The 23,269-nt window shown below is 41.6% G+C and overlaps 2 protein-coding genes across 4 annotated transcripts in view; both read left to right on the top strand.

Annotated features, from left to right (window-relative positions):
- Positions 1-1,286, top strand: part of GPT2 (glutamic--pyruvic transaminase 2) — a 37,205-nt gene extending 35,919 nt beyond the window's left edge. For all 3 annotated transcript variants that reach the window (XM_070760263.1, XM_070760260.1, XM_070760261.1), the window contains exons 11-12: positions 959-1,071; positions 1,173-1,286. In XM_070760263.1, coding sequence (XP_070616364.1) covers positions 959-1,071; positions 1,173-1,263 — 204 coding nt within the window. In that variant the 3' untranslated portion in view covers positions 1,264-1,286. The remainder of the gene's footprint in view (positions 1-958; positions 1,072-1,172) is intronic.
- Positions 1,287-7,292: 6,006 nt separating this feature from the next.
- Positions 7,293-21,929, top strand: CDCA8 (cell division cycle associated 8). Its single transcript, XM_070761636.1, has 10 exons — positions 7,293-8,419; positions 9,490-9,618; positions 10,314-10,366; positions 10,980-11,040; positions 12,270-12,346; positions 13,442-13,500; positions 16,588-16,695; positions 19,689-19,812; positions 20,418-20,504; positions 21,592-21,929. The coding sequence occupies exons 1-10, from the start codon at positions 8,284-8,286 to the stop codon at positions 21,637-21,639; spliced, it is 882 nt and encodes a 293-aa protein (XP_070617737.1). The 5' UTR covers positions 7,293-8,283; the 3' UTR covers positions 21,640-21,929.
- The last annotated feature ends 1,340 nt before the right edge of the window (positions 21,930-23,269 follow it).

The following is a 23,269-nucleotide window of genomic DNA, read 5'->3' as shown; positions in this document are numbered from 1 at the left end:
CAGCTCAAAGACGGGACCAATTAGAAAGGTATTTCCATCCCTGAATTGGCAACAGCTGGGTTTGGGTGTGGTTCTCCTCAGCAGGGTTGAAAAGGCAGGCCCGCCCTTACAGTCTTGTGGAGAGTTATCAATTGGGAGTCCTGTGACCTTGCTTCGATTCTCGGCGTCTCTGATCTTGGCTTGTGGCCTAGAAGTCTGGAAGACTTGGGGGAGGCGTGGGTTTTATTATCTCCAGAGTTGTTTTTGCCAGCAAGAATCCTGTTTTATTGCCTGGCCTTCGTGAAACCTCTGTGAAGCTTCATAGTGTTCCTGTCTGTAAGAACAGTTTTTGTTACCTGTGTTTGCTTTGAATTATATAAACTGCCTTTGCTTTTTACCAGTGTGTCTGGTACTCTTTTTGGTTGGTGTTGGCGTCTGGGGGGACCCAGACAGAACAGTTAGTTAGTTAGTTAGTTAGTCCAATACATAATACACATTGAAGAGAAAGATATGTAATAATTTAAGTAAAGAAAAGAATAGAAGAAAAGATATAAAAGTATAGGTGAACATATTTGAAAGGAAGAAAAGATAAATGAGATAAGGAGAGACAATTGGAGAGGGGACGGAAGGCACACTGGTGCACTTATGCACGCCCCTTACTGACCTCTAAGGAACCTGGAGAGGTCAATCGTGGATAGTCTAAGGGAAAAATGTTGGGGGTTAGGGGTTGACACTACTGAGTCAGGTAATGAGTTCCACGCTTCGACAACTCGGTTGCTGAAGTCATATTTTTTACAGTCAAGTTTTAAATCTACATCAAATTACAAGGATGCAAGAAAAGACCTGAGCATCAAATCTGGACATGAAAACATTAAAGTTATTTAACTGTTGCAGAATAACAAAGCCTTCATAAGCAAGCAGAGCAATTTGAGTGGACTGTGATTCGTAATTAACTTCATTTAACTTTAAATCACTGTAGGCCCATCAAATGGCTCCCGACATGCTCTACTGTATGAGACTTTTGGAAGAAACTGGAATCTGTGTTGTGCCAGGAAGTGGGTTTGGCCAAAGAGAAGGAACTTATCATTTTAGGTAAGTCTGACCTTATAGGTACTCTTGTTCGGGTTACGATGAAATTCTTCCCCTGTAATTTCCTCAAAATATTTATTAATTACCTCTTCTTTTCCTTCTAGGATGACCATTCTCCCACAAGCAGAGAAACTAAAGATCTTATTGAAGAAAGTGAAAGATTTCCATATAAAATTTCTGGAGGAATACTCTTAAAATAAAGACTCTTCTTTTTTCTAGACTGCATCTTTGAAAATGTATTTCAAAGTGGCGACAGGAAAATATCCTTTTTAGACAGAGACGTCTTTTTTAAAATCAAATTCATGGTAGAATGAACAATTATTGGAGCTTCAGTTTGATAGAAAACACTAGTAAAATACTGGAACAAACTTAGGAAAATAAGATATGGGCAATGAGTTAAATTAAAGATATTATTAACACAGTCATTGGCTGCAAAGTGGGATGTTGCAAGATTTGCCATAAAAGCAAAACTTTGATTAGGTTGGATGTTTAGGTGTTGATAAACATTCTTCTATGCTTTTCTTTAAAAATAGAAGATACCACAATTATTTCTACCAAACCAATTCAGAAAACTAGAGTTGTACAGGTAAACTCAAGGCGCAGATGAATTGGTTTGGATTCTTCTGGTCAAGCCTATCCAAAAGATTAGACAGAAATCTTTTGCAAATAAAAGTATTAAAGTCTCCTGTTTCAGGATCAAATTAAGAGGCCCGAGATTTTGTTCTGACAGTCAAGAGAATGAATTGAGTGCCTTTTGAATTCCTGGCGAGGTTACCTCCACATGTAAAATACAACATTTGTTTTCTTTGATAAGAAGAAAGCTCACTTCATCTGTTTACCAGCCCGGCTGAAAAATAAATAAAAGGAAGGCAGCTAGATTATAACAATACTTAAATTCCTACTTAATTTTAGCCACCTGTTTCCAAGCTAGAAATATCACGTTTAAGCTTCCTTTGGCCATGATGAACATGGGAATCTTAACTAATGGTGGGTTGCTACGGATTCTGGTAGTACTGGGGGGCCCAAAAATCTTTATGCATGCTCCGGATAGCGAAGTTAATTGAAACCCACTACTGGTCTTAACAAATAGGGAACATTGGTTGTAGACATCTGAGTAGGAACATTTTGGAAAATAAATTGCCTGATCACCTCGAGGTTCGACTATTGTAACATTCTCTACATGGGGCTACCTTTGAAAAGTGTTCGGAAACTTCAGATCGTGCAGAATGCGGCCATGAGAGCAATCATGGGCTTTCCCAAATATGCCCATGTTACATCAACACTCCGCAGTCTGCATTGGTTGCCGATCAGTTTCCGGTCACAATTCAAAGTGTTGGTTATGACCTATAAAGCCCTTCATGGCACCGGACCAGAATATCTCCGGGACCGCCTTCTGCCACACGAATCCCAGCGACCGGTTAGGTCCCACAGAGTTGGCCTTCTCCGGGTCCCGTCGACTAAGCAATGTCATTTGGTGGGACCCAGGAGAAGAGCCTTCTCTGTGGTGGCCCCGACCCTCTGGAACCAGCTCCCCCCAGATATCAGAGTTGCCCCCACCCTCCTTGCCTTTCGCAAGCTCCTTAAAACCCACCTCTGTCATCAGGCATGGGGGAATTGAAATTTTCCCTTCCCCCTAGGCTTATAGAATTTATACATGGTATGCTTGTATGTATGAGTGGTTCTTTAAATTGGGGTTTTTAGATTGTTTTTAATATTAGATTTGTTTACATTGTCTTTTTATATTGTTGTTAGCCGCCCCGAGTCTTCGGAGAGGGGCAGCATACAAATCTAATAAATAATAATAATACTTTGGATAGAATACCAAACCAAAAGAAGAAAGCCCTGTTGGAGTATTGGATTACACCTTTGCATGATCAACACGAGTTGATCACAGAAGAACATTCGCTCATAAAAATGGTTGGTTTTCTTGATCACTGTTCTGCATGAATAGGTTTCTGATCGCTCTGGAATAATCATAAAGAGGCTGACATAAATAAGATTGAGCAATAAGAAAGGATCCAGTTTGATGTCGCCTCCCAGGATATTCACATGCCTTCAGAACTGTCACTTGAATTTAAATAGATATTAGACCGGGACTTGGATTGGAAACTTGGTCAAACTATGTCCCTGGTTGTTGAATCTCATCTGCTCAGAAGCCATTCACTCAAGTCTCTTAATTGGCTAAATGTTCGGTGTGCTAAAAGGCTGAACTATGGATAACCAGTTATTGTAGCAGTTCATAAAAACAAATAATGGGACAGGATAGGAAAGAGAATTTATTTATTTTATTTATTATTTAGATTTGTATGCCGCCCCTCTCCGCAGACTCGGGGCGGCTCACAACAAAATAAAACAATTCATGACAAATCTAAATTATAGTTTAAAATATTTTTAAAAACCCATTTACTAAGCAAACATACATACAAACATACCATGCATAAATTGTATATGCCCGGGGGAGATGTCTCAGTTCCCCCATGCCTGACGACAAAGGTGGGTTTTAAGGAGCTTATGAAAGGCAAGGAGAGTAGGGGCAGTTCTAATCTCTGGGGGGAGTTGGTTCCAGAGAGTCGGGGCCACCACAGAGAAGGCTCTTCCCCTGGGGTCCGCCAACCGACATTGTTTAGTTGACGGGACCCGGAGAAGGCCCACTCTGTGGGACCTAATCGGTCGCTGGGATTCGTGCGGCAGAAGGTGGTCTCAGAGATATTCTGGTCCAATGCCATGAAGGGCTTTAAAGGTCATAACCAACACTTTGAATTGTGACCGGAAATTGATCGGCAACCAATGCAGACCGCGGAGTGTTGGTGAAACATGGGCATACCTGGGTAGGCCCATGACTGCTCTCGCAGCTGCATTCTGCACGATCTGAAGTTTCCGAACACTTTTCAAAGGTAGCCCCATGTAGAGAATGCTTCTCACTATGATCAAATGGGATCTTGCTTGCGAGTTTGATCCATATTTCACCCCTGATGTCAAGCCTCTAATGAGATTCAACCCTACAGTAGAAGAAAAAATTGATATGGAGTTTTATTAATCAGATTGACTCCTAGAAGAAGACAAGTGAGTTCATTAAGGTGGCCTCTCCAAGGATAATTTGAGTTCCTTTTTCCCAGATTGCTTCACAGAAGGGCTAATGCCTCTTTGCCGGATAATAATGAAACAGCCATTAGCTGTGTTTTGAATTACCTCTTCTCAACCTCCAAGACTTCTCTTACACTTGGGTATCATAAAATAAGATTTAAAATTGCTCCCCACCTAATGCTCTTCAGATACTATGGGAGTTAATGAATTTAACAATCAGTTAGGTTCCTCCTATTGAAGTTTGTCATGTTACTTGAGTTGTTACAAATGATTCCATCAATGCACCATCAGTACTCAGAGCTTCGGTCTTAATTTACCAAGATTATATATTATTTTGAGTAGCTGAGCCATTTTTCAAAACCTTCATATCAAACAACTTTTCTATTGGGAAGCACTTGCTACATTATTTTCTTAATGATAACTCTCTCCGGGACCGCCTTCTGCCGCACGAATCCCAGCGACCGGTTAGGTCCCACAGAGTTGGCCTTCTCCGGGTCCCGTTGACTAAGCAATGTCGTTTGGCGGGACCCAGGAGAAGAGTCTTCTCTGTGGCGGCCCCGACCCTCAGGAACCAGCTCCCCCCAGATATCAGAGTTGCCCCCACCCTCCTTGCCTTTCGCAAGCTCCTTAAAACCCACCTCTGCCGTCAGGCATGGGGGAATTGAAATTTCCCTTCCCCCTAGGCTTATAGAATTTATACAAGGTATGCTTGTATGTATGAGTGGTTCTTTAAATTGGGGTTTTTTAGATTGTTTTTAATATTAGATTTGTTTACATTGTCTTTTTATACTGTTGTTAGCCGCCCCGAGTCTTCGGAGAGGGGCGGCATACAAATCTAACAAATACAAATACAAACTATGCTTGCTTGGATATAAGTTCTGTTGAATTCTGAATTGACCTCCTCAGATTACACTAAAAATTATAGTTGGCCGGCTATTAAATCATATTTGGTATTTTATTTATGACATCAATTCATAAGATGATAGCAGTTATCAAAGCAGTGGCGATTTCACCCCAAATCCATGTTGCCATACACTAAATGTATGTATTCACCCAATGCAAGAGAATGTTAAGCTTTGCCCTGAGCAATTGCCATTAAATATACATATTTTTGTAATGTCAGTAAACATTTTCATATGGTTTTCCTGGGAAGTAAGTATTTGTAGTCTTGTTTTTTTAATTCTCTTTTTAATGCTACTGAAAACTATGTCAACTTTACATGTTTCTAAGTACCGTTTTTACAGAGATTTTTTTTTTTTGGTACTTTTTAAAAATGGGAAGTAGTGTTACTTTTTATTTATTCCTAACTGTAAGAGAACAACTTCTAGTTTTCCTTCTGTTGGAAACTGTGTTTTACGGTGCCTTTTGATTTCTGATATTTTGGGATTTATTACATCTCTGAGCATGGTGCAAAATATAATCATGGTTATGGCTGATTTATCACATTTCTCATTACTGCAAGGCCCTTTTCTTAGATCTGCATCCAAGCCTCGATGGGTACGATCTTCAAATGGTTTCAAACTAATGAAGTTATGGGAGTTATTTCATTTTTTAAAATGTCAATTTTATTCTCTTCTAAGAACGATTACCAAGGCAAGCTAACATTGTGGTGTTTGGTTATAGGTTTGTTTTTCACGCCTTCTAGTGTTTTCCATCCTGTTCTTGGATGACTTTTTAAAGATCTTTACAAATAAAAGAGCTATTATGAACCTTGGAAGTCATTTAATACTTTGCATGATGTAGGATAACCTGGTTCTCACATCACTAACCAGTGCAATGCTTAACCACAATTGGGCTCATATTAGTCCATTTTCTAAGTCCCCAAGACAAAAACAATAATAAATAAATACTTTATTATTAGAAACATAGAAGACTGACCGCAGAAAAAGACCTCATGGTCCATCTAGTCTGCCCTTATACTATTTCCTGTATTTTATCTTACAATTGATATATGTTTATCCCAGGCATGTTTAAATTCAGTTACTGTGGGTTTACCAACCACGTCTGCTGGAAGTTTGTTCCAAGGATCTACTACTCTTTCAGTGAAATAATATTTTCTCACGTTGCTTTTGATCTTTCCCCCAACTAACTTCAGATTGTGTCCCCTTGTTCTTGTGTTCACTTTCCTATTAAAAACACTTCCCTCCTGAACCTTATTTAATCCTTTAACATATTTAAATGTTTCGATCATGTCCCCCCTTTTCCTTCTGTCCTCCAGACTATACAGATTGAGTCCATTAAGTCTTTCCTGATACGTTTTATGCTTAAGACCTTCCACCATTCTTGTAGCCCGTCTTTGGACCCGTTCAATTTTGTCAATATCTTTTTGTAGGTGAGGTCTCCAGAACTGAACACAGTATTCCAAATGTGGTCTCACCAGCGCTCTATATAAGGGGATCACAATCTCCCTCTTCCTGCTTGTTATACCTCTAGCTATGCAGCCAAGCATCCTACTTGCTTTTCCTACTGCCCAACCACACTGCTCACCCATTTTGAGACTGTCAGAAATCACTACCCCTAAATCCTTCTCTTCTGACGTTTTTGCCAACACAGATATTGTCATTGTATGTATATATATACACATACATATTGTCATTGTATGTATATACACAGTATACCATACACAGAAATTCACGTAACACATAAAGACCAGATGCAACAGACACAATCCCCAAAACGCACCCCACCCGCCACAAATTCCCCACCCTGAATCATCCAGACAACAAGCCAAGTAATAGTGTCCAACAGCTCATTGATGGTGACACTTTAGTTCATTGGTTTTTTTTAATTAGACAGAGACAAAACAAAAACAAACATAAAACATATACAACGGCTTTTATCCCCCCTGCTCTTTTCAGAAGTTGTTTAGAGTAAAATTTAAAAATGTAAATAAAATTTCAAGAAACAATACTCTTATTTACCTAGTACCTCTTTAACAAATGTTCAATTTAAATGTTCTCTATAGTTATCCATTAATTAACCATCATTTATTATCCCCTTAATCTTTTGTTCTAACCAATTGTAAACATTGTCCCAGACTTTATAATATTCTGTTTCATCTTGATCTTTTAACTTTTAGTTCATTGTTAAGTGCAATTATAGCTCTGGGACAAAAACTACTCAGAAAAGGTAACCTCATTGGATGTCTTGAGTTCATTAAATACCCTAACCTAAACAAGGTTGGCTGTTGGGAATCCCAGATTTCTGCTCAAATCCAACCAACAAGTTTTATCATTCAGGTGCTATGAATTTAAGAACTGAATTCAGGAAACCATGGGCTGTTTACAACTCCAGTTTATTTGCAAAAGTTGCACGGATCTCTAGGTTAACCTTGGTTACTTTTAATCTTGGTTCTTTCCAAGTTAAGGTTTGGGTAATTTGCAAAGCCAGCCTAGTTGCATCAGCTTCTGGTCCTACAGGCTGCAAAACCCAGAATAACCAGGTTTAAAATCATGGCACGCAGGTAATTAGAACTAAGCCTGACTCCAGATTTTCAGATTTACAGCCCCCTAAGCAAGGGGTTGGACTAGAAGACCTCCAAGGTCCCTTCCAACTCTGTTGTCGTTGTTGTTATTTGGGGGGGGGGGTTGGATGGGAATGTAGCTCCCTTTCTCTCCTTCCTTTGGCTCAGAGGACTTCAAACTTGGCAACTTTAAGACTTGTGGACTTCAACTCCCAGAATTCTCCAGCCAATATATAGCTATTGTGGGAGTTGAAGTCAAGAAGTCTTAAAGTTGCCAAGTTTGGGGACCCCTGCGTTTGGCTGATGGCCGGGCAATTTGAATTAGTAGGTGCAGAATTGCTCCCAGCCCAGTTTTGGAGGGGAAGATTTAAAAAAACAAGCCACCTAAATCAGCCCACCTGAATTGCTTCTACATCTCCACCTGAATTGCTTCAACCTGTGTTGCTTCTACATCTCCAAAACCATCCCTGGAGCTTGGCTGGGAATCGAACCTATTACTTTCCCCCCCCCCCCCAACCAGACCAACCTATGGCTCCTGGGGGCGTTTCCTTCGGGTGGGTGGGACTCTATAAACACCCCCCTCCTCTCCTTTAGTCGGTCCCTCTGCGTTTCTTTAGGGGAAGGCATCGTCTCGCGGGCTCGGAGGTCCGGCTAGGTCCTCCTTCTCCATGGCGCTCAGGCAGCAGCTAGAAACCTCCAAGAAGCGCAGCGCCGACTCCGGAGTCGAACCGGATCGGAGCAGCCTGAGCAAAGAGCAGAGGCACCAGCGGATCAGCCTCTTCCTGCAGGGTTACGACCACCAGGGTGAGACGTCAGGAAAGGGGAGCATCCCGTTGGGGTCCATTCACACAACACGTTTGTGTCCCTGAAATGGGAGGAGGAGGAGGGTGGATGGACTGTCCTCCCGTTTTCCCCAACCAGGATCTTCAGAGGTTTTGTTGAACTACAAGAACCATTCATTCGTTCATTCATTTTCTTTACTCGTCAAGCAAGTATAGAAACATAGAAGATTGACGGCAGAAAAAGACCTCATGGTCCACCTAATCTGCCCTTATATTATTTTCCTGCATTTTATCTTAGGATGGATCTATGTTTATCCCAGGCATGTTTTCAATTCAGTGACTGCATTTACCAACCACATCTGCTGGAAGTTTGTTCCAAGCATCTACTACTCTTTCAGTCAGACCTGTATACTGCACGAGTCAAAAAGAGGGCGGGGAAAATATTTACTGACCCCTCAGCGAACTAGGTTGAGCATTTCTTTTCTTGTTCTTTCATGAGTTTTCGGAGAGGGGAGGCATACAAATCTAATAAATTATTATTATTATTATTATTATTATTATTATATCTAATAAATCTAATAATAATAATAATAATTATTATTATTATTATTATTCCCAGTGGTAATTGGCACGCTGGGCGCAGTGCCAAAGGATCTAAGCGGACATTTGAAAACCATCGGAATTGACAAAATCTCCATCTGTCAATTGCAAAAGGCCACTTTACTGGGATCAGCAAACATAATTCGCCGCTACATCACGCAGTCCTAGGTGCTTGGGAAGCGCCCGACTGGTGATGAAATACGAAATCCAGCATAGTGATCTTGTTTGCTGTGTTGTATTTTGTTGTATTTGTAATTATTATTATTATTATTATTATTATTATTATTATATTATTATTATTATTATTATTATTATTATTATTCTGAATATCAGAGCAGGGGTGTTTCCAACCTTGGCCACTTTAAGACTTGTGGACTTCAACTCCCAGAATTCCCCAGCCAGCCAGTCCACAAGTCTTAAAAAGGGGCCAAGGATGGACACCCCCATGATAAACAGTATTCTCTTATATTGGTACCCGCTTCTCTATTCAAGCCAAGGAACACCTGCAAGAGATGAAGAAAGAACTGGCTTCACTTCTGCAGATGGCTGAGAAGGCCTTCCGAGTGGAGCTGCTGGCTCTGCCCCCAGCCATGAGGAAGATGAAGAGGAAAGACTTGTTGGGTGAGCCTCGGGTCATGCTGCCCACTTTGCCTTCTTAAACCAGCCTTCCCTTCCCTGACCCATGTGTAAAGCTTGCAGATCCTACTTTGGTGTCGGTCCTCCTAAGAATCCTCCTATGTCTACAAGGTCAGACAAAGTATTGTAAGAGGAAGGGGACCACTAGTAGGTTGCTACCGATATGGTAAGGAACAGTGCACTGGTAGCGGCTCCCAGAATGCGCAATTTGCATGCAGCTGCTACGGTGCCAGTCCTATGGGAGCCGCCATCTTTTTTCTTCAATTTTTTTGTATTTTTGCTTCGCGCACATGCAGATCCTGATAATTGTGATTCTCAGCTCCAATAACAATAACAACAGAGTTGTAAGGGACCTTGGAGGTCTTCTAGTCCAACCCCCTGCTTAGGCAGAAGACTTTACACTACTTCAGACAGATGGTTATCCAACATCTTCTTTAAAACTTCCAGTGTTGGAGCATCCACAACTTCTGGAGGCAAGCTGTTCCGCTGGTTAACTGCTCTAACTGTCAGGAATTTTCTCCTTAGTTCTAAGTTGCTTCTCTCCTTGTTTAGTTTCCACCCATTGCTTCTTGTCCTGTCCTTTGGAGAATAAGCTCCAGCTACTTCAGAACTGTAGGAGGCAAGTCACTTTTAGTGGCAGTTAGGTGCTTTAGCATGATGGTTTAATCTTGGTCTTTCAGATCTCAAAGAGGAAGATGCAGCTGAAGCAACAGCTGTAGCCACTCTGGAGGCAGTAAGTATCTGCCTATTGTCCCTTCTATTAAAGTATATTAAAACATTGAATGGGAATGGAATATGCAAATGTTTTTACTACCACGCTGTGGGTGTGGCTTGTTTTGTGGGTGTGGCTTGCCAGCAATGTGACCAGGTGGGAGTGGTTTGACGATCATGTGACCGGGGGTGGTGGCTTAAAGGTCATGTGATTGGCTTAAAGGTGGCCAACTTGATGTCACTCACGTCAAGGGTTAGGGTGCCTGGCCTCTCCTTACCTAAAAGAAATACAATTTCCCCATCTATTTACTATTACTGAACATCTAAAATATGCTATTTAATTCTATGTATATATGCCATAGGTGTGCATACATATTACACACAGGCACACAAAAATATACATTATCTACTATATATGTATGTACACACACATGTATGCACAGCTCTTCTAAAATTATAAACATTCAACCTCATTTATTGCATTTCTCCCAGATATGGAACTTTTAGCAAGATCCCGAAACCTGATTTCTTATTATTGACATAGCTAGAAATTAATGGTTTGAGCCTAATCTGGATAAAGAAACCTCTGTGATGTTAGTCTTAATTTTTCCATTTTCTCCCCGACTTCTCTAAAGAGCAACTGTGGCATTGGAAACCTTTACAATCCCAGATTGATCAGGACAAACAGCAAGCGAGGTAAATCTAAAATGCTCCTCCTGGTTACGAAAAAAATCTTTTCTGTACTCTTCTCTAATGATTCCTTTTTGCATCATTACTCATTTTATTTTATTTTCATTTATTTATTTTGTCCAATACACAATGAGGGTTTTAGTGGGTATATATCTATATACACATAGTAAAATACATGATGACGGTTATAGAGGAGATACTCATAGTAAAATATATCTAAGAAATAATAGAAAAGAAGATATAGTAATAGAACATATCAATGAAAGAATAGAAGAAGAGATATAGGAATAGAAGAAAGGTATAGGAGATATAGGAGAGCAATAGGACAGGGAACGGAAGGCACTCTAGTGCACTTGTACTCTCCCCTTACTGACCTCTTAGGAATCTGGAGAGGTCAACCGTAGATAATCTAAGGGTAAAGTGTTGGGGGTAATGAGTTACACACTTCGACAACTCAGTTACTGAAGTCATATTTTTTACAGTCAAGTTTGGAGCGGTTAATATTAAGTTTAAATCTGTTGTGTGCTCTTGTGTTGTTGTGGTTGAAGCTGAAGTAGTCGCCGACAGGCAGGACGTTGCAGCATATGATCTTGTGGGCAATACTTAGATCTTGTTTAAGGCGTCTTAGTTCTAAATTTTCTAGGCCCAGGATTGAAAGTCTAGTCTCATAGGGTATTCTATTTTGAGTGGAGGAGTGAAGGGCTCTTCTGATGAAGTATCTTTGGACATTTTCAAGGGTGTTAATGTCTGAGATGCGATATGGGTTCCAAACAGATGAGCTGTATTCGAGGATGGGTCTGGCAAAAGTTTTGTAAGCTCTGGTAAGCTTACATTACTCAGTAATTGTGTTTTAAGACCTCTGTAAGGCACCAACCTTTGCTTGATTCTAGTTTTCTAAGCTTGGACACCAGTCAGATAAGAGGGACTTCCGTTTCTTGACTTCTTAATCAAGATCCTACTTGCTGAGAAGTTCTAGAGATCTTGGGAATGCCAGGAGCTACTTTAAAAGGGGATCAAGAGAACACACCAAGCATGGAAAGTCCTTTGGAACCCATTTTCCCATAGTTGTGGTGAAAAAAAAAGGCTGGTTATGAGACCCAGGCATATCAGAAAGAAAGAAAAATATCAGCTGCTATTGAACCCTTAAACTTTAAACCTGTTAAATCATTTCTAAAGCAGGGACAGCTGTAACCCATCGTTAGTCTCTTAACTTTTGACACAAATCTCCTTTCCAGTTAAAGTCACCACAATTGTGGAATATAAGGAAGCTGAAGACAAACAGGGGATGCAAAGCAAGAAAACTTCTCAGAAGGTAGGCGGGAAAAGGATAATTGTCCAGTTTGCTTTATTGAAACTTGTTTTCTTTGCAAGTTTGAAGGCATTTTTGTCTGAGCCAGGTTTGTATTTCATTACCCCAAAGTTGCTTTGGATTCAACACCATGCAATTTTAGATGGATGGGATGGATGGATGGATGGAGGGATGGATGGATGGATGGAAGGATGGAAGTTTGTTCCAAGGATCTACTACTCTTTCAGTAAAATAATATTTTCTCATATTTTCTCATGTTGCTTTTGATCTTACCCCCAACTAACTTCAGATTGTGTCCCCTTGTTCTTGTGTTCACTTTCCTATTAAAAACACTTCCCTCCTGGACCTTATTTAACCCTTTAATATATTTAAATGATCGAAACATTTAAATATATTAAAGGGTTAAATAAGGTCCTGGAGGGAAGTGTTTTTAATAGGAAAGTGAACACAAGAACAAGGGGACACAATCTGAAGTTAGTTGAGGGTAAGATCAAAAGCAACGTGAGAAAATATTATTTTACTGAAAGAGTAGTAGATCCTTGGAACAAACTTCCAGCAGACGTGGTAGATAAATCCACAGTAACTGAATTTAAACATGCCTGGGATAAACATATATCCATCCTAAGATAAAATACAGAAAATAGTATAAGGGCAGACTAGATGGACCATGAGGTCTTTTTCTGCCGTCAGACTTCTATGTTTCTATGGTGGGAGGGAGGGAGGGATATGGATGGATGGAAAGATAGATGGATGGATAGATGGATAGGTAGATGGATAGATGGATATATAGATATATATATAGCTGTTTTCGTAGATTTTCATGGGTATATGTATGTAGATTGTTCTGAGTTCGGGTTTTGCCCCGTGTAATATTTTGCATGTCTATGCGACGTTTCGGTGAAATCACATTCACTATCATCAGGCTGAAGTTGTAAGCTATATTTACAGCAGCATGAAGCTTACAACTTCAGCCTGATGATGGTGAATGTGATTTCACCGAAACGTCGCATAGACATGCAAAATATTACACGGGGCAAAACCCGAACTCAGAACAATCTACATATATATAGATATATAGATATTGCTCTTTTTTTGCAGGTATTTAAAACTAAGTCACTGACTTCTGCCATCCCAGATAAAAAAGGTATTCTCTGCAGGTAAGAGGAAGTCAATGTTTTCAAGTCATTCTGTACTTAAAAATGATTTGTCCCCCGAGATGATAAAATATGACACTAGATAGCTGAGATAATTGACAATATTCTAAGGGAGTGGATGAGTGTTAGCAGTAGTATCAGGTGTCCAAAATGGAGAGGAAAAAGCCTTCTTATGGGGAAAATCTCAGTAATAAACCATTAAGAAGCGAGTGTGGCTTGATTGCCAAATTGTAAACTGACTTTTCTGCAGAGAGGTGAAAATAATGGAAAAAAGACTGTGATGGTATGGATAATCAGAATTTGCTATGGGCTGGAATGTTCTCTTGTAGCACCTGTCTGTCTGAAGGTGTATCATAAGCAACTTCAGGTTCAGGCTAAGTCTTTTTTAAATTATTTTTTATTTTAGTGGAGAAGACTTTTAAGCATCACAGGGATAGAATTTAATTTAGCTGAAATGGTTTTAGATTAGACTACTACAGTTGGAAGGGACCTTGTAGGTCATCTAGGCCATGGGTCCCCAACCACCGGGCCGCGGACCAGTACCGGGCCGCGGGGCATGTTGCACCGGTCCGTGGAGTCAGCAGCTGCCGGCCCTCATGCCGCCACCCCCTCCCTCCAGTGCTTCGCCTCCCGCCGGGCAAGAGGCCTCGGGAGGCAGGTTCTGCCGGCCACAGGACGATGGATGGGACAGAGGGGCGGGAAGGACCGAGAGGCTCAAGCCTCTTTTGGCTTCTGCCGCGGGGCGCTTTTGCGTTTTTGGCTGGGGGGAGGCAGGAGGGCCAGCCTGACCCCCTCTCTCCAGCGCTTAGCTCCCGCTGGGCAAGAGGGCTTGGGAGGCAGGTTCTGCCGGCCACAGGACGATGGCGGGAAAGAGGGGCGGGGAGGACCAGCACCCCCATGCTTAATCCCGCCCCAAACCACGCCCCTTTCCGCCCCCACTGGGCCATAGAAAAATTGTCTTGCTGAAACTGGTCCCTGGTGGAAAAAACGTTGGGGACCACTGATTTCTAGGCCAACCCCCTGCTCAAGGAGGAGTCCCTACACCATTTTCGACAAATGACAGTTTAATCTCCTCTTGAAAGTTTCAAGTGTTGGAGCTCTCACAACCTCTGCAGGCAAGCTGTTCCACTGGTTGATGGCTCTCACTGTCAGAAAGTTCCTCCTTATTCAATAGTCTTAAACCATTGAAGGCTAGGGGGTCTCTTTTTGCAGTTTGAAGTTTGTCTGTCTGTCTGTCTGTCTGTCTGTCTGTGTCTGTCTGTCTGTCTGTCTGTCTGCCAGCCTGCCTGCCTGCCTGCCTACCTACCTATCTATTTATTTATTAGGTTTGTATGCCGCCCCTCTCCGTAGACTCAGGGCGGCTAACAACAACAATAAGACAATATAAACAAATCTAATATTTAAGTTAATTTAAAAAACCCTAATTTAAGAGACCAATCATACATACAGACATACCATGCATAAATTTTATAAGCCAAGGGGGAAGGGAATATCTCAGTTCCCCCATGCCTGATGACAGAGGTGGGTTTTAAGGAGCTTACAAAAGGCAAGAAGGGTGGGGGCAACTCTGATATCTGGGGGGAGTTGGTTCCAGAGGGTCGGGGCCACCACAGAGAAGGCTCTTCCCCTGGTTCCCGCCAAATGGCATTGTTTAGTCGACGGGACCCGGAGAAGGCCAACTCTGTGGGACCTAACCGGTCGCTGGGATTCGTGCGGCAGAAGACGGTCCCGGAGATATTCTGGTCCGAGGCCATGAAGGGCTTTATAGGTCATTACCAACACTTTGAATTGTGACCGGAAACTGATCGGCAACCAATGCAGACTGCGGAGTGTTGGTGTGACATGGGCATTTTTGGGAAAGCCCATGACTGCTCTCGCAGCTGCATTCTGCACGATCTGAAGTTTCCGAACACTTTTCAAAGGTAGCCCCATGTAGAGAGCATTACAGGTTGCTTTCAAGAATCCTTTTTGGTTTCAAGCAAAGAAAGCCAGCTGCTGTTTCTATGCATATTTACCCACCCCCACCATTTGTATCTTAAGTGTATCCTACTTGTATTTGCAGGAAGGTAAAATAAGAGCAATCATAGGAAGAAATATTGTGTGTGTATTACCATCTTCTTTTAATGACCCCATAATCCCTTACATGGTGGAGTCTGGACCACTGAATTTTGTTCAGCAGATATATTCTGTCCCTCCCCACGCCAGTGGAATTTCATCATTTAATTAAGCTATCAATCTGATTTACAAATTATCTAAAGATCAAAAAGGTTTGATTATTTACATTGTACATATTTTTTTAAAAATAGCGCTATTGAAAGGAATGTTTAATTTTAAAAAATTACGTTATAAAATAAAATAAAATACAGGAAATAGTACAAGGGCAGACTAGATGGACCACAAGGTCTTTTTCTGCCATCAGTCTTCTATGTTCCTATTTAGATTTTTAAAACATTAAAATTTAAGCCTAAGGCCAACTCCATATAAGTGGGCCCTTTATACTATTAAGAAGAAAATATGCAGATTAGTTCCTTTTTCCTCTTGATTATTTCATCTATCCAAGGTTTTCTAAAGCTTATATATATTCTCAGTGTGCCCAGAGAGAAAAAAATATCTGCCTCTGTCACGCTGGAAATTGCCAGCCACAGAGACATTCAGTAGTCAAAGAGTTAATGTGTGCCTTTTCCCTCTTGATCACTCCCACATTCACATCATATCCTATATATCATTTCCGTCTGCTTACGTATAAGCACATTCCTCCTCTCCACGCCATGTTTTTAAGCTGCTTGATAGCGTGTCTCTCACGGCACAGTTTATTTTCTGTTTTAAAATAAAGAATGTTTGTTTTGATTTTCTACTGCCTGAGTCTCCTTTAAATCCATCCCTCCGCCTTATCAGTTAATAAGGCGACATGGTAGCAGAGGATGGTTTCGATTCATCCACCTGGATTGCCAGCCACAGAGACAGCCTCTACTTAGGATCGAACTCACAGCCTCCTAATTGTGAGGTGAGAGCTCCACCTCTAGGCCACCCCAGCACTCAAATATTGTGTGTATATGTGGGAATAATTCAAGGACGGGTGTCTTCCATCAGGTCTTCCTCTGTGTGCTCCACTCCAAACGCGAGACGCATCGAGCGAGCGACTTCCCTGCGTGAACCACCGAAATCTACTCCCCGGGTCACCAGCTCAAGTTCTAAAAGGTCAATATTTTCTGGTTTGTTTTCAATTTCAAGGATAGATTTTTGACACCTTTTCAAGCATAAATTGGACTTCTACAGAGAGGCTTGGATAGACTGCCTGTCGTTGAGTCAGCACAACATGAAACGGATTGTTCCCATTGCTGATCCCTACCCTTGTTTGTCCTCCTTCTGTTTCAAGTCATCGCAACACCCTGCATTTCGGACATAAACACTTTAGAAAATGTCCAGAGATACTTTACTAGAAGAGCCCTCCACTCCTCCACTCGCAACAGAATGCCCTACACCAGTGTTTCCCAACCTTTTTTGAGCCGCGGCACATTATTCGTATTTTCAAAATCCTGGGAAACACTGAAAGGGGGGGGCGGGCTAAAGAAAAGTTTGGACAAAAAAACCCTCTCTCTTCCTCCCTTTCGCTCTATTTCTCCCTCTTTCTCTCTTTTCCTACCTTCCCTTCATTCTCTCTCTCCATCCCTCTTTCTTTCTTTCTTTCTTCCTCTCTTTTTTGCTCTCTTTCTCTCTCCCTCCTTCCCTTCCTCTATGTCTTTCTCTCTCCCTTGCTCTCTCTGTCTCTCTTGCTATCTCTTTCTTGCTTTTTTCTCTCTCTTGCTCTCTCTCTCTCTTTCACTGTCTTGCTATATGTCTCTTTCTTTCTCTTTGCCTCTCTTGCTATCTCTTTCTCTCTCTGTCTCTCTTGCTATGTCTCTCTTTCTTTCTCTTTCTCTCTCTGTGCCTCTCTTGCTAAGTCTCTCTTTTTCTCTTGCTATGTCTCTCTTTCTTTTTCTCTCTCTCTGCCTCTCTTGCTATGTCTCTTTCTCTCTCTTTCTCTATCTCTCTTTCTCTGCCTCTCTTTCTTGCTCTGTCTCTCTTTCTCTGCCTCTCTTGCTATGTCTCTCTTTCTCTCTCTCTCTGCCTCTTATATGTCTCTCTTTCTCTCTCTCTCTCAGCTGACTGCAAGCGGGAGCCCTGACGGCGGCAGCTGGACGTGGTGCTGGACACCGTATATGCCAGGCACGCAGCGCCAGCATGTACGACGTCCAGCAGAACGTCCAACCGCCACCGTCAGGGCTCCCACTTGCAGTCAGCTGAGAGAGAGAGAGAGAGCGATCCCTCTCGCCGCCGCCATCTCCCCCGACTGCCTGCGGCCGCTGCGGCCACCCCCCCCGCTCCCATCGGACACTTGCCGTCGATGAAAGAGGAGCTCCAGCTGGGCGGGGCGCTGCCGGTACTTCCGTCCTGGGGCTCCCGCTCGCAGCTGTCCCCCGCTTCCTGCTCGATGCCGCGGTTTTCGGCGCTCTCCTGCTGGGCCCCAAAGAAAGAAGGCGGGAAAAAGGTGCGAAGAATGGAGCTCTCCTTCTTCCTGCCTTCCTTCTTTGGGGCCCAGCAGGAGAGCGCCGAAAACCGCGGCATCGAGCAGGAGACAGCTGCGAGCGGGAGCCCCAGGACGGAAGTACTGGCAGCGCCCCGCCCAGCTGAAGCTTGGCGGCACACCTGGCCATGTCTCGCGGCACACCAGTGTGCCGCGGAACACCGGTTGGGAAACGCTGCCCTACACAATCCTAGGTTTAGAAAGCTTAGAACACAGCCTAAGCATAGCCCATGAAATCATCTGCTTCAACGTCCTTCCTGTCAATGACTACTTCAGCTTCAACCACAACAACACACAAGCACACAACAGATAAACTTAAAGTAAACTGCTCCCAACTCGACTGCAGGAGATACGGCTTTAGTAGTTGATGCATGGAACTCACTACCTGAATCTGTAGTATCATCACCTAACCCCCAAAACTTTACCCTTAGACTGTCCAATGTTGACCTCTCCCGATTCCTAAGAGGTCAGTAAGGGGCGTGCATAGTGCATGCTTTCCGTCCCCTGTCCTAGTGTTTCTCTCTTAGTAGCATCATGTATATAAACAGGGTTACAATACTTCGATAGATAGATAAATAGATAGATGGATGGATGGATGGATGGATAGAGTAGATAGATAGGATATATAAATAGGTAGGTGGGTAGGTAGGTAGATAGATTAGATAGATAGATAGATAGATAGATAGGAGAGAGAGAGAGAGAGAGAGACAGACAGACAGACAGACAGACAGATATATAATAACTATGGAACTATCCACATCTGGAAGTTGTCTGCGATGCTGCCCAAATAGGCTGTATGGGCAGCAGTTTAGCTAAGGGTCAGCCTTGAGCCATGTCAACTCACAGGTGGTAGAGAAGCCGAAGGCAACGTCCTATGGAACACAGCAAAAACTAAGTGATTGTTGGACCATGTTTGCGCTGTTGTCAAGTGCAAGGAGGGAAAACATCCCTTGTCTTCTCAATGGATCTATCTCTGATCCATCTCTCCACTTGCAGGTCTCTGGGGGTTCTTGGAGGAAAGCTGCCCTCTGGGTATGGAGGTGACCTTGCCTCCCCTGGGAGTTTGGGGACCAAATGATCTGATGGCAGTGCCCCGACAGCTTGGAAATAGGAACAAAGACGTGGCTGCTTTAATGAACTATATTAAGCAACTGCCTAATTTTTTTAAAAAAATTTGTGAAGCTATCTGCCTGCTTGAGCATATTGTGTTTGCATGTATAAAATTGGGGAACTATAATTTTAATTCTACCTACTTTCCTAAAGAGCCGGGATGGCTCAGTGGTTAGAGTGCAGCACTGCAGGCTACTACAGCTAACTGCTAGCTGTAGTTCAGCGGTTCAAATCTCACCCCCGGCTCAAGATTGACTCAGCCTTCCATCCTTCCAAGGTGGGTAAAATGAGGACCCAGATTGTTGGGGGCAAGAGGCTGATTCTGTAAACTGTTTAGAAAGGGCTGTGAAAGCACTATGTCTAAAGTCTAAATGCTATTGCTATTTCCTACGACTAGATGCATATGTACACACATTTGATACTCGGAGCCTGATCCTTTTGAAGATCAATATTTCAAAAACTCAAAGCGATCTCTTTTTCTTTGTCTATCCCCCACCACTCATATTTCCCTTGCTAGATTTTCACAGAGGGCAGTCTCCACAGGACCATCTCGGAGAACTCCAGCTTCAAGTCTTCGCGGTTCTTCGATGCCCACGGAACGATCCCTTCCTTTCGTCAACATACCTCTGACCGACGGGAAGGTATGGCTCTTAGGAGCTTTGGCTATCACAGACCTGGCTTTGCTTGATGGGGGTACGTATAGGTAGATATATACACGTCTCCAGGTTCTGATTATTGGGTGTTAAGAAGCTGTCTGAATCTGGTCCTTGTGGAAATAGGTGGGTGAAAAAAATCAGATCAGTAAATGTCTACGGAGATTCTCGTCATCCAGGTCGTGGTTGTTCGGGTTTTGCCCCGTGTAATATTTTGAGTGTCTATGCGACGTTTCGGTGAAATCACATTCACTATCATCAGGCTGAAGTTATAAGCTTCGTGCTGCTGTAAATATAGTATATATATGTTTTTTATGTCGGATCACCCTGGTATATTGAAGGAATGTCACAGCTCCTTTTTGCCTCTAGGCCCAACCCAGGACCATTTCAAGGCAGTTAATATATTCATAGCCGACAATGACAATCGTGTTGTACTTCACGATTCTTGACAAATGTATCTTTTCTTTTATGTACACTGAGAGCATACGCGCCAAAGACAAATTCCTTGTGTGTCCAATCACACTTGGCCAATAAAGAATTCTATTCTATCTTGAAGATACGATTACAAATGACATTTCTTTGTTTTGTTTCAGACCCTTTGCTCATTCAAGGATGACATCCAAAACATTGATGTGCAGCTGTTAAATAATGACACCGTCCAGCACATCCATACCCTGGTGGTAAGTATTGGTAGCAAAGCATTTTGAGGAGTGGCCAGCTGTCCCCCCCCACATCCATATGAATTGTGGGTGGTGTTTCCCCTCTTCAGATAGCTTCTCTTTAGCTGTTGACTCTGGTCAGTTCTGAGCTGGTTGGAATCCCTTCTTTCTACTAAATCTGCACTTCTATTCTACTAGTTTTTCTCATCATTCCTATCACCCATTTCCTCCCATGTTGACTGTATGACTGTAACTTGTTGCTTATATCCTAAGATTTTTATTAATATTGCTTCTTCATTGCTTATTTGACCCCTATGACAATCATTAAGTGTCGTGCCACATGATTCTTGACAAATGTATATTTTATGTATGTTGAGAGCATATGCACCAAGACAAATTCCTTGTGTGTCCAATCACACTTGGCCAATAAAAAATTCTATTCTATTCTATTCTATCAACTTCTGAAGAGTTAAGAATTGGCAACTTCTTTTAGCCAGTGGGTAAAAAAGGTAACCTTGAAAGCTTGTGATGGGTATTTTCTCACCAAAGTTGCCATAGGTACGATAGAGATCGGCAACTCCGCAAAATGGCAACTGGATTGAATTTGGCCAACTGGAAACACACACAGCCTCCGAGATAAATAGCTTTATCACACAGCATTCCCTAATCTTATTCTTATTTTAGAATGGGTGTGCCAAGGAAAAAAGGAAATTAAGTCATTGAATTGGAGCGATCAAGAAGTTAGGCTTACAAGACTGATCAATTCTAGGCCATCAGATTATGTGCTGATTTTTAGTGGACATGCTGACTTACTCCAGGGTGAATAGACTTGAATAGAAATAAAGATGATATTAAGGATAATCATTTTGCTAAAACCACCTTTCCAATTTGTTTGGCCATTAAATTACATGAAATCAATTCCACCCTCATGTAAAATCCATTAATTATGTTTTATGTTGTGTGTGTTCATATTTTAAAAAATCAATTAAAAATATTAAAATCCATTAATTAATTATTTTTGTAAGACCAATCCACAAAAACCAGGAATAACCCCGATGTTTGGATTTCCAAGGAGATTCTTACACAAATTGTCTCTTTCCGTCCTCAGAATCAACTGACAGCCCTTTGTGGAAAAGCAACAGTTAAGTCAAGCTGAAGAAATATTTTCCAGTATGTCCTTCATATAAAGAAACTCCTTGATGTAAAGCAGCAGGCAATTGATTTTAAGGATTTATTGCATATTAAACTTTGTATATTTCTCATCTGGAAACACTTGGTGACTTGACATTTGAAGCAAACGTGCTCATTAGGAGACTGAATGTAAAATGGTTTATTTGCATTCTGAGTTTATGCCTGTGTGAATACATGAAACATGAGTGGATTTAGCTAAACGTTTATTGAAACTGATCTCCCCTTAAAATTAAAAACTGAAGAATGCATTTTGAAGTTCCGATTGGGTTTAGTTTTTGTCACCTTGAGGATCAGGTTATAAAATTGCCTGATGTTTGATATCATAGCGAACATATATACAACAAAGGTTAGTGAAGCCCCAAAGATCTGTTTTTACGACGTTTGAGAATGGCTCTTAATTCAGGAAAATCCCAATATAATCTTCCCATTAACTGTTATAATAAATGTAAATGTGCCTGCATACTCCAACTGTATCATGGTGCTACTATATCTAGAGCCTTAGCTTTTTAAAAGTTGGCTAGAGATATGCTATAGTCAACTTATTATCTTTTGTTTAGTGACAAAGGTAATAGACATGTCACATGATACACACCTTGTAACAACAGAAAAATCACTACATTTGTGAAGGGGTGGTGGAAACATTGTAGAAGCTCAGACAAGGAGTATGCATGTGTATTTCCTTGCTTTGAGAACTCAACAAAATTAATGTAGATGCAATTCTAAAAAAATACTGTCTCTTGATTAGAACACTTGTAATTTACTGTGTTGCTAAGTCTCTGCAGCTTTTGAGGTTGACTGTGTTTATGACTAGGTTTTTAGAAGCATCAAAGGTGAGAGCTTTTTGTGCAATTTTAGCTCAGATCCTAAGGGGAGGGTGGAGCAGAAGAAGGGAATAGTGCTCAGCAGTTATGTTCACTCTTTGAATTTATTTATTCAATTTTTTAATGCTGCCCTTCTTAAGACTCGGGGCTATGAATTACCTCTCAAACCTCTCCATGTTATTATAAGGCATAAACTGCAAATAATTGAGGCATTTATATTTGACCTCCATGAATCCTCAAGAACTTTCTTTGCATTTTATGCTTCAGGACTTTAAAGTTGACCTCACTCAGACAACTGGGTTTTCAATATCCAAGTCACAAAGCTTTGCAAGGGTTAAATGAAATGTTTGCAAGGGGGTATTGCCTTCTGTCTTAAAAGCCATTCAAGAGCTGAGTTGTCCTAGCTTAAGCATATTAATATAATCACCTCCTGCCCTGCCTGAAATATCAATCCAAAATCCTTTTTCTCCTCTGCAAAACCTGTTCGCTTTCAAGAGGAATTTGACCTGAGCTTAGCGGTATCAAGGCTAGATTGTTTTACTTTGAAGAATTATGGCAATTTCATTTTTAAGAACAGGATAGTCCCCCATAACCCCGGTTTGGAAACTTTAAAAACTGAAAATCATGCTCCTTCAACTATTAAAATAAATGAACACGTTGCAGCCTTTTCTGCAAATTTGGGCGATGATCTTCGATTTAATGAGACATTGGAGACTTTTGTCCTAATTTGTCAATCCAAAACTAATTACATGCAAGTTCCTACAGGAACTTAAT

Source organism: Erythrolamprus reginae, chromosome 9, assembly GCF_031021105.1.
Source record: "Erythrolamprus reginae isolate rEryReg1 chromosome 9, rEryReg1.hap1, whole genome shotgun sequence".
Taxonomy (NCBI): Eukaryota; Metazoa; Chordata; class Lepidosauria; order Squamata; family Dipsadidae; genus Erythrolamprus; species Erythrolamprus reginae.
This window is presented reverse-complemented; position numbering and strand designations above follow the sequence as displayed.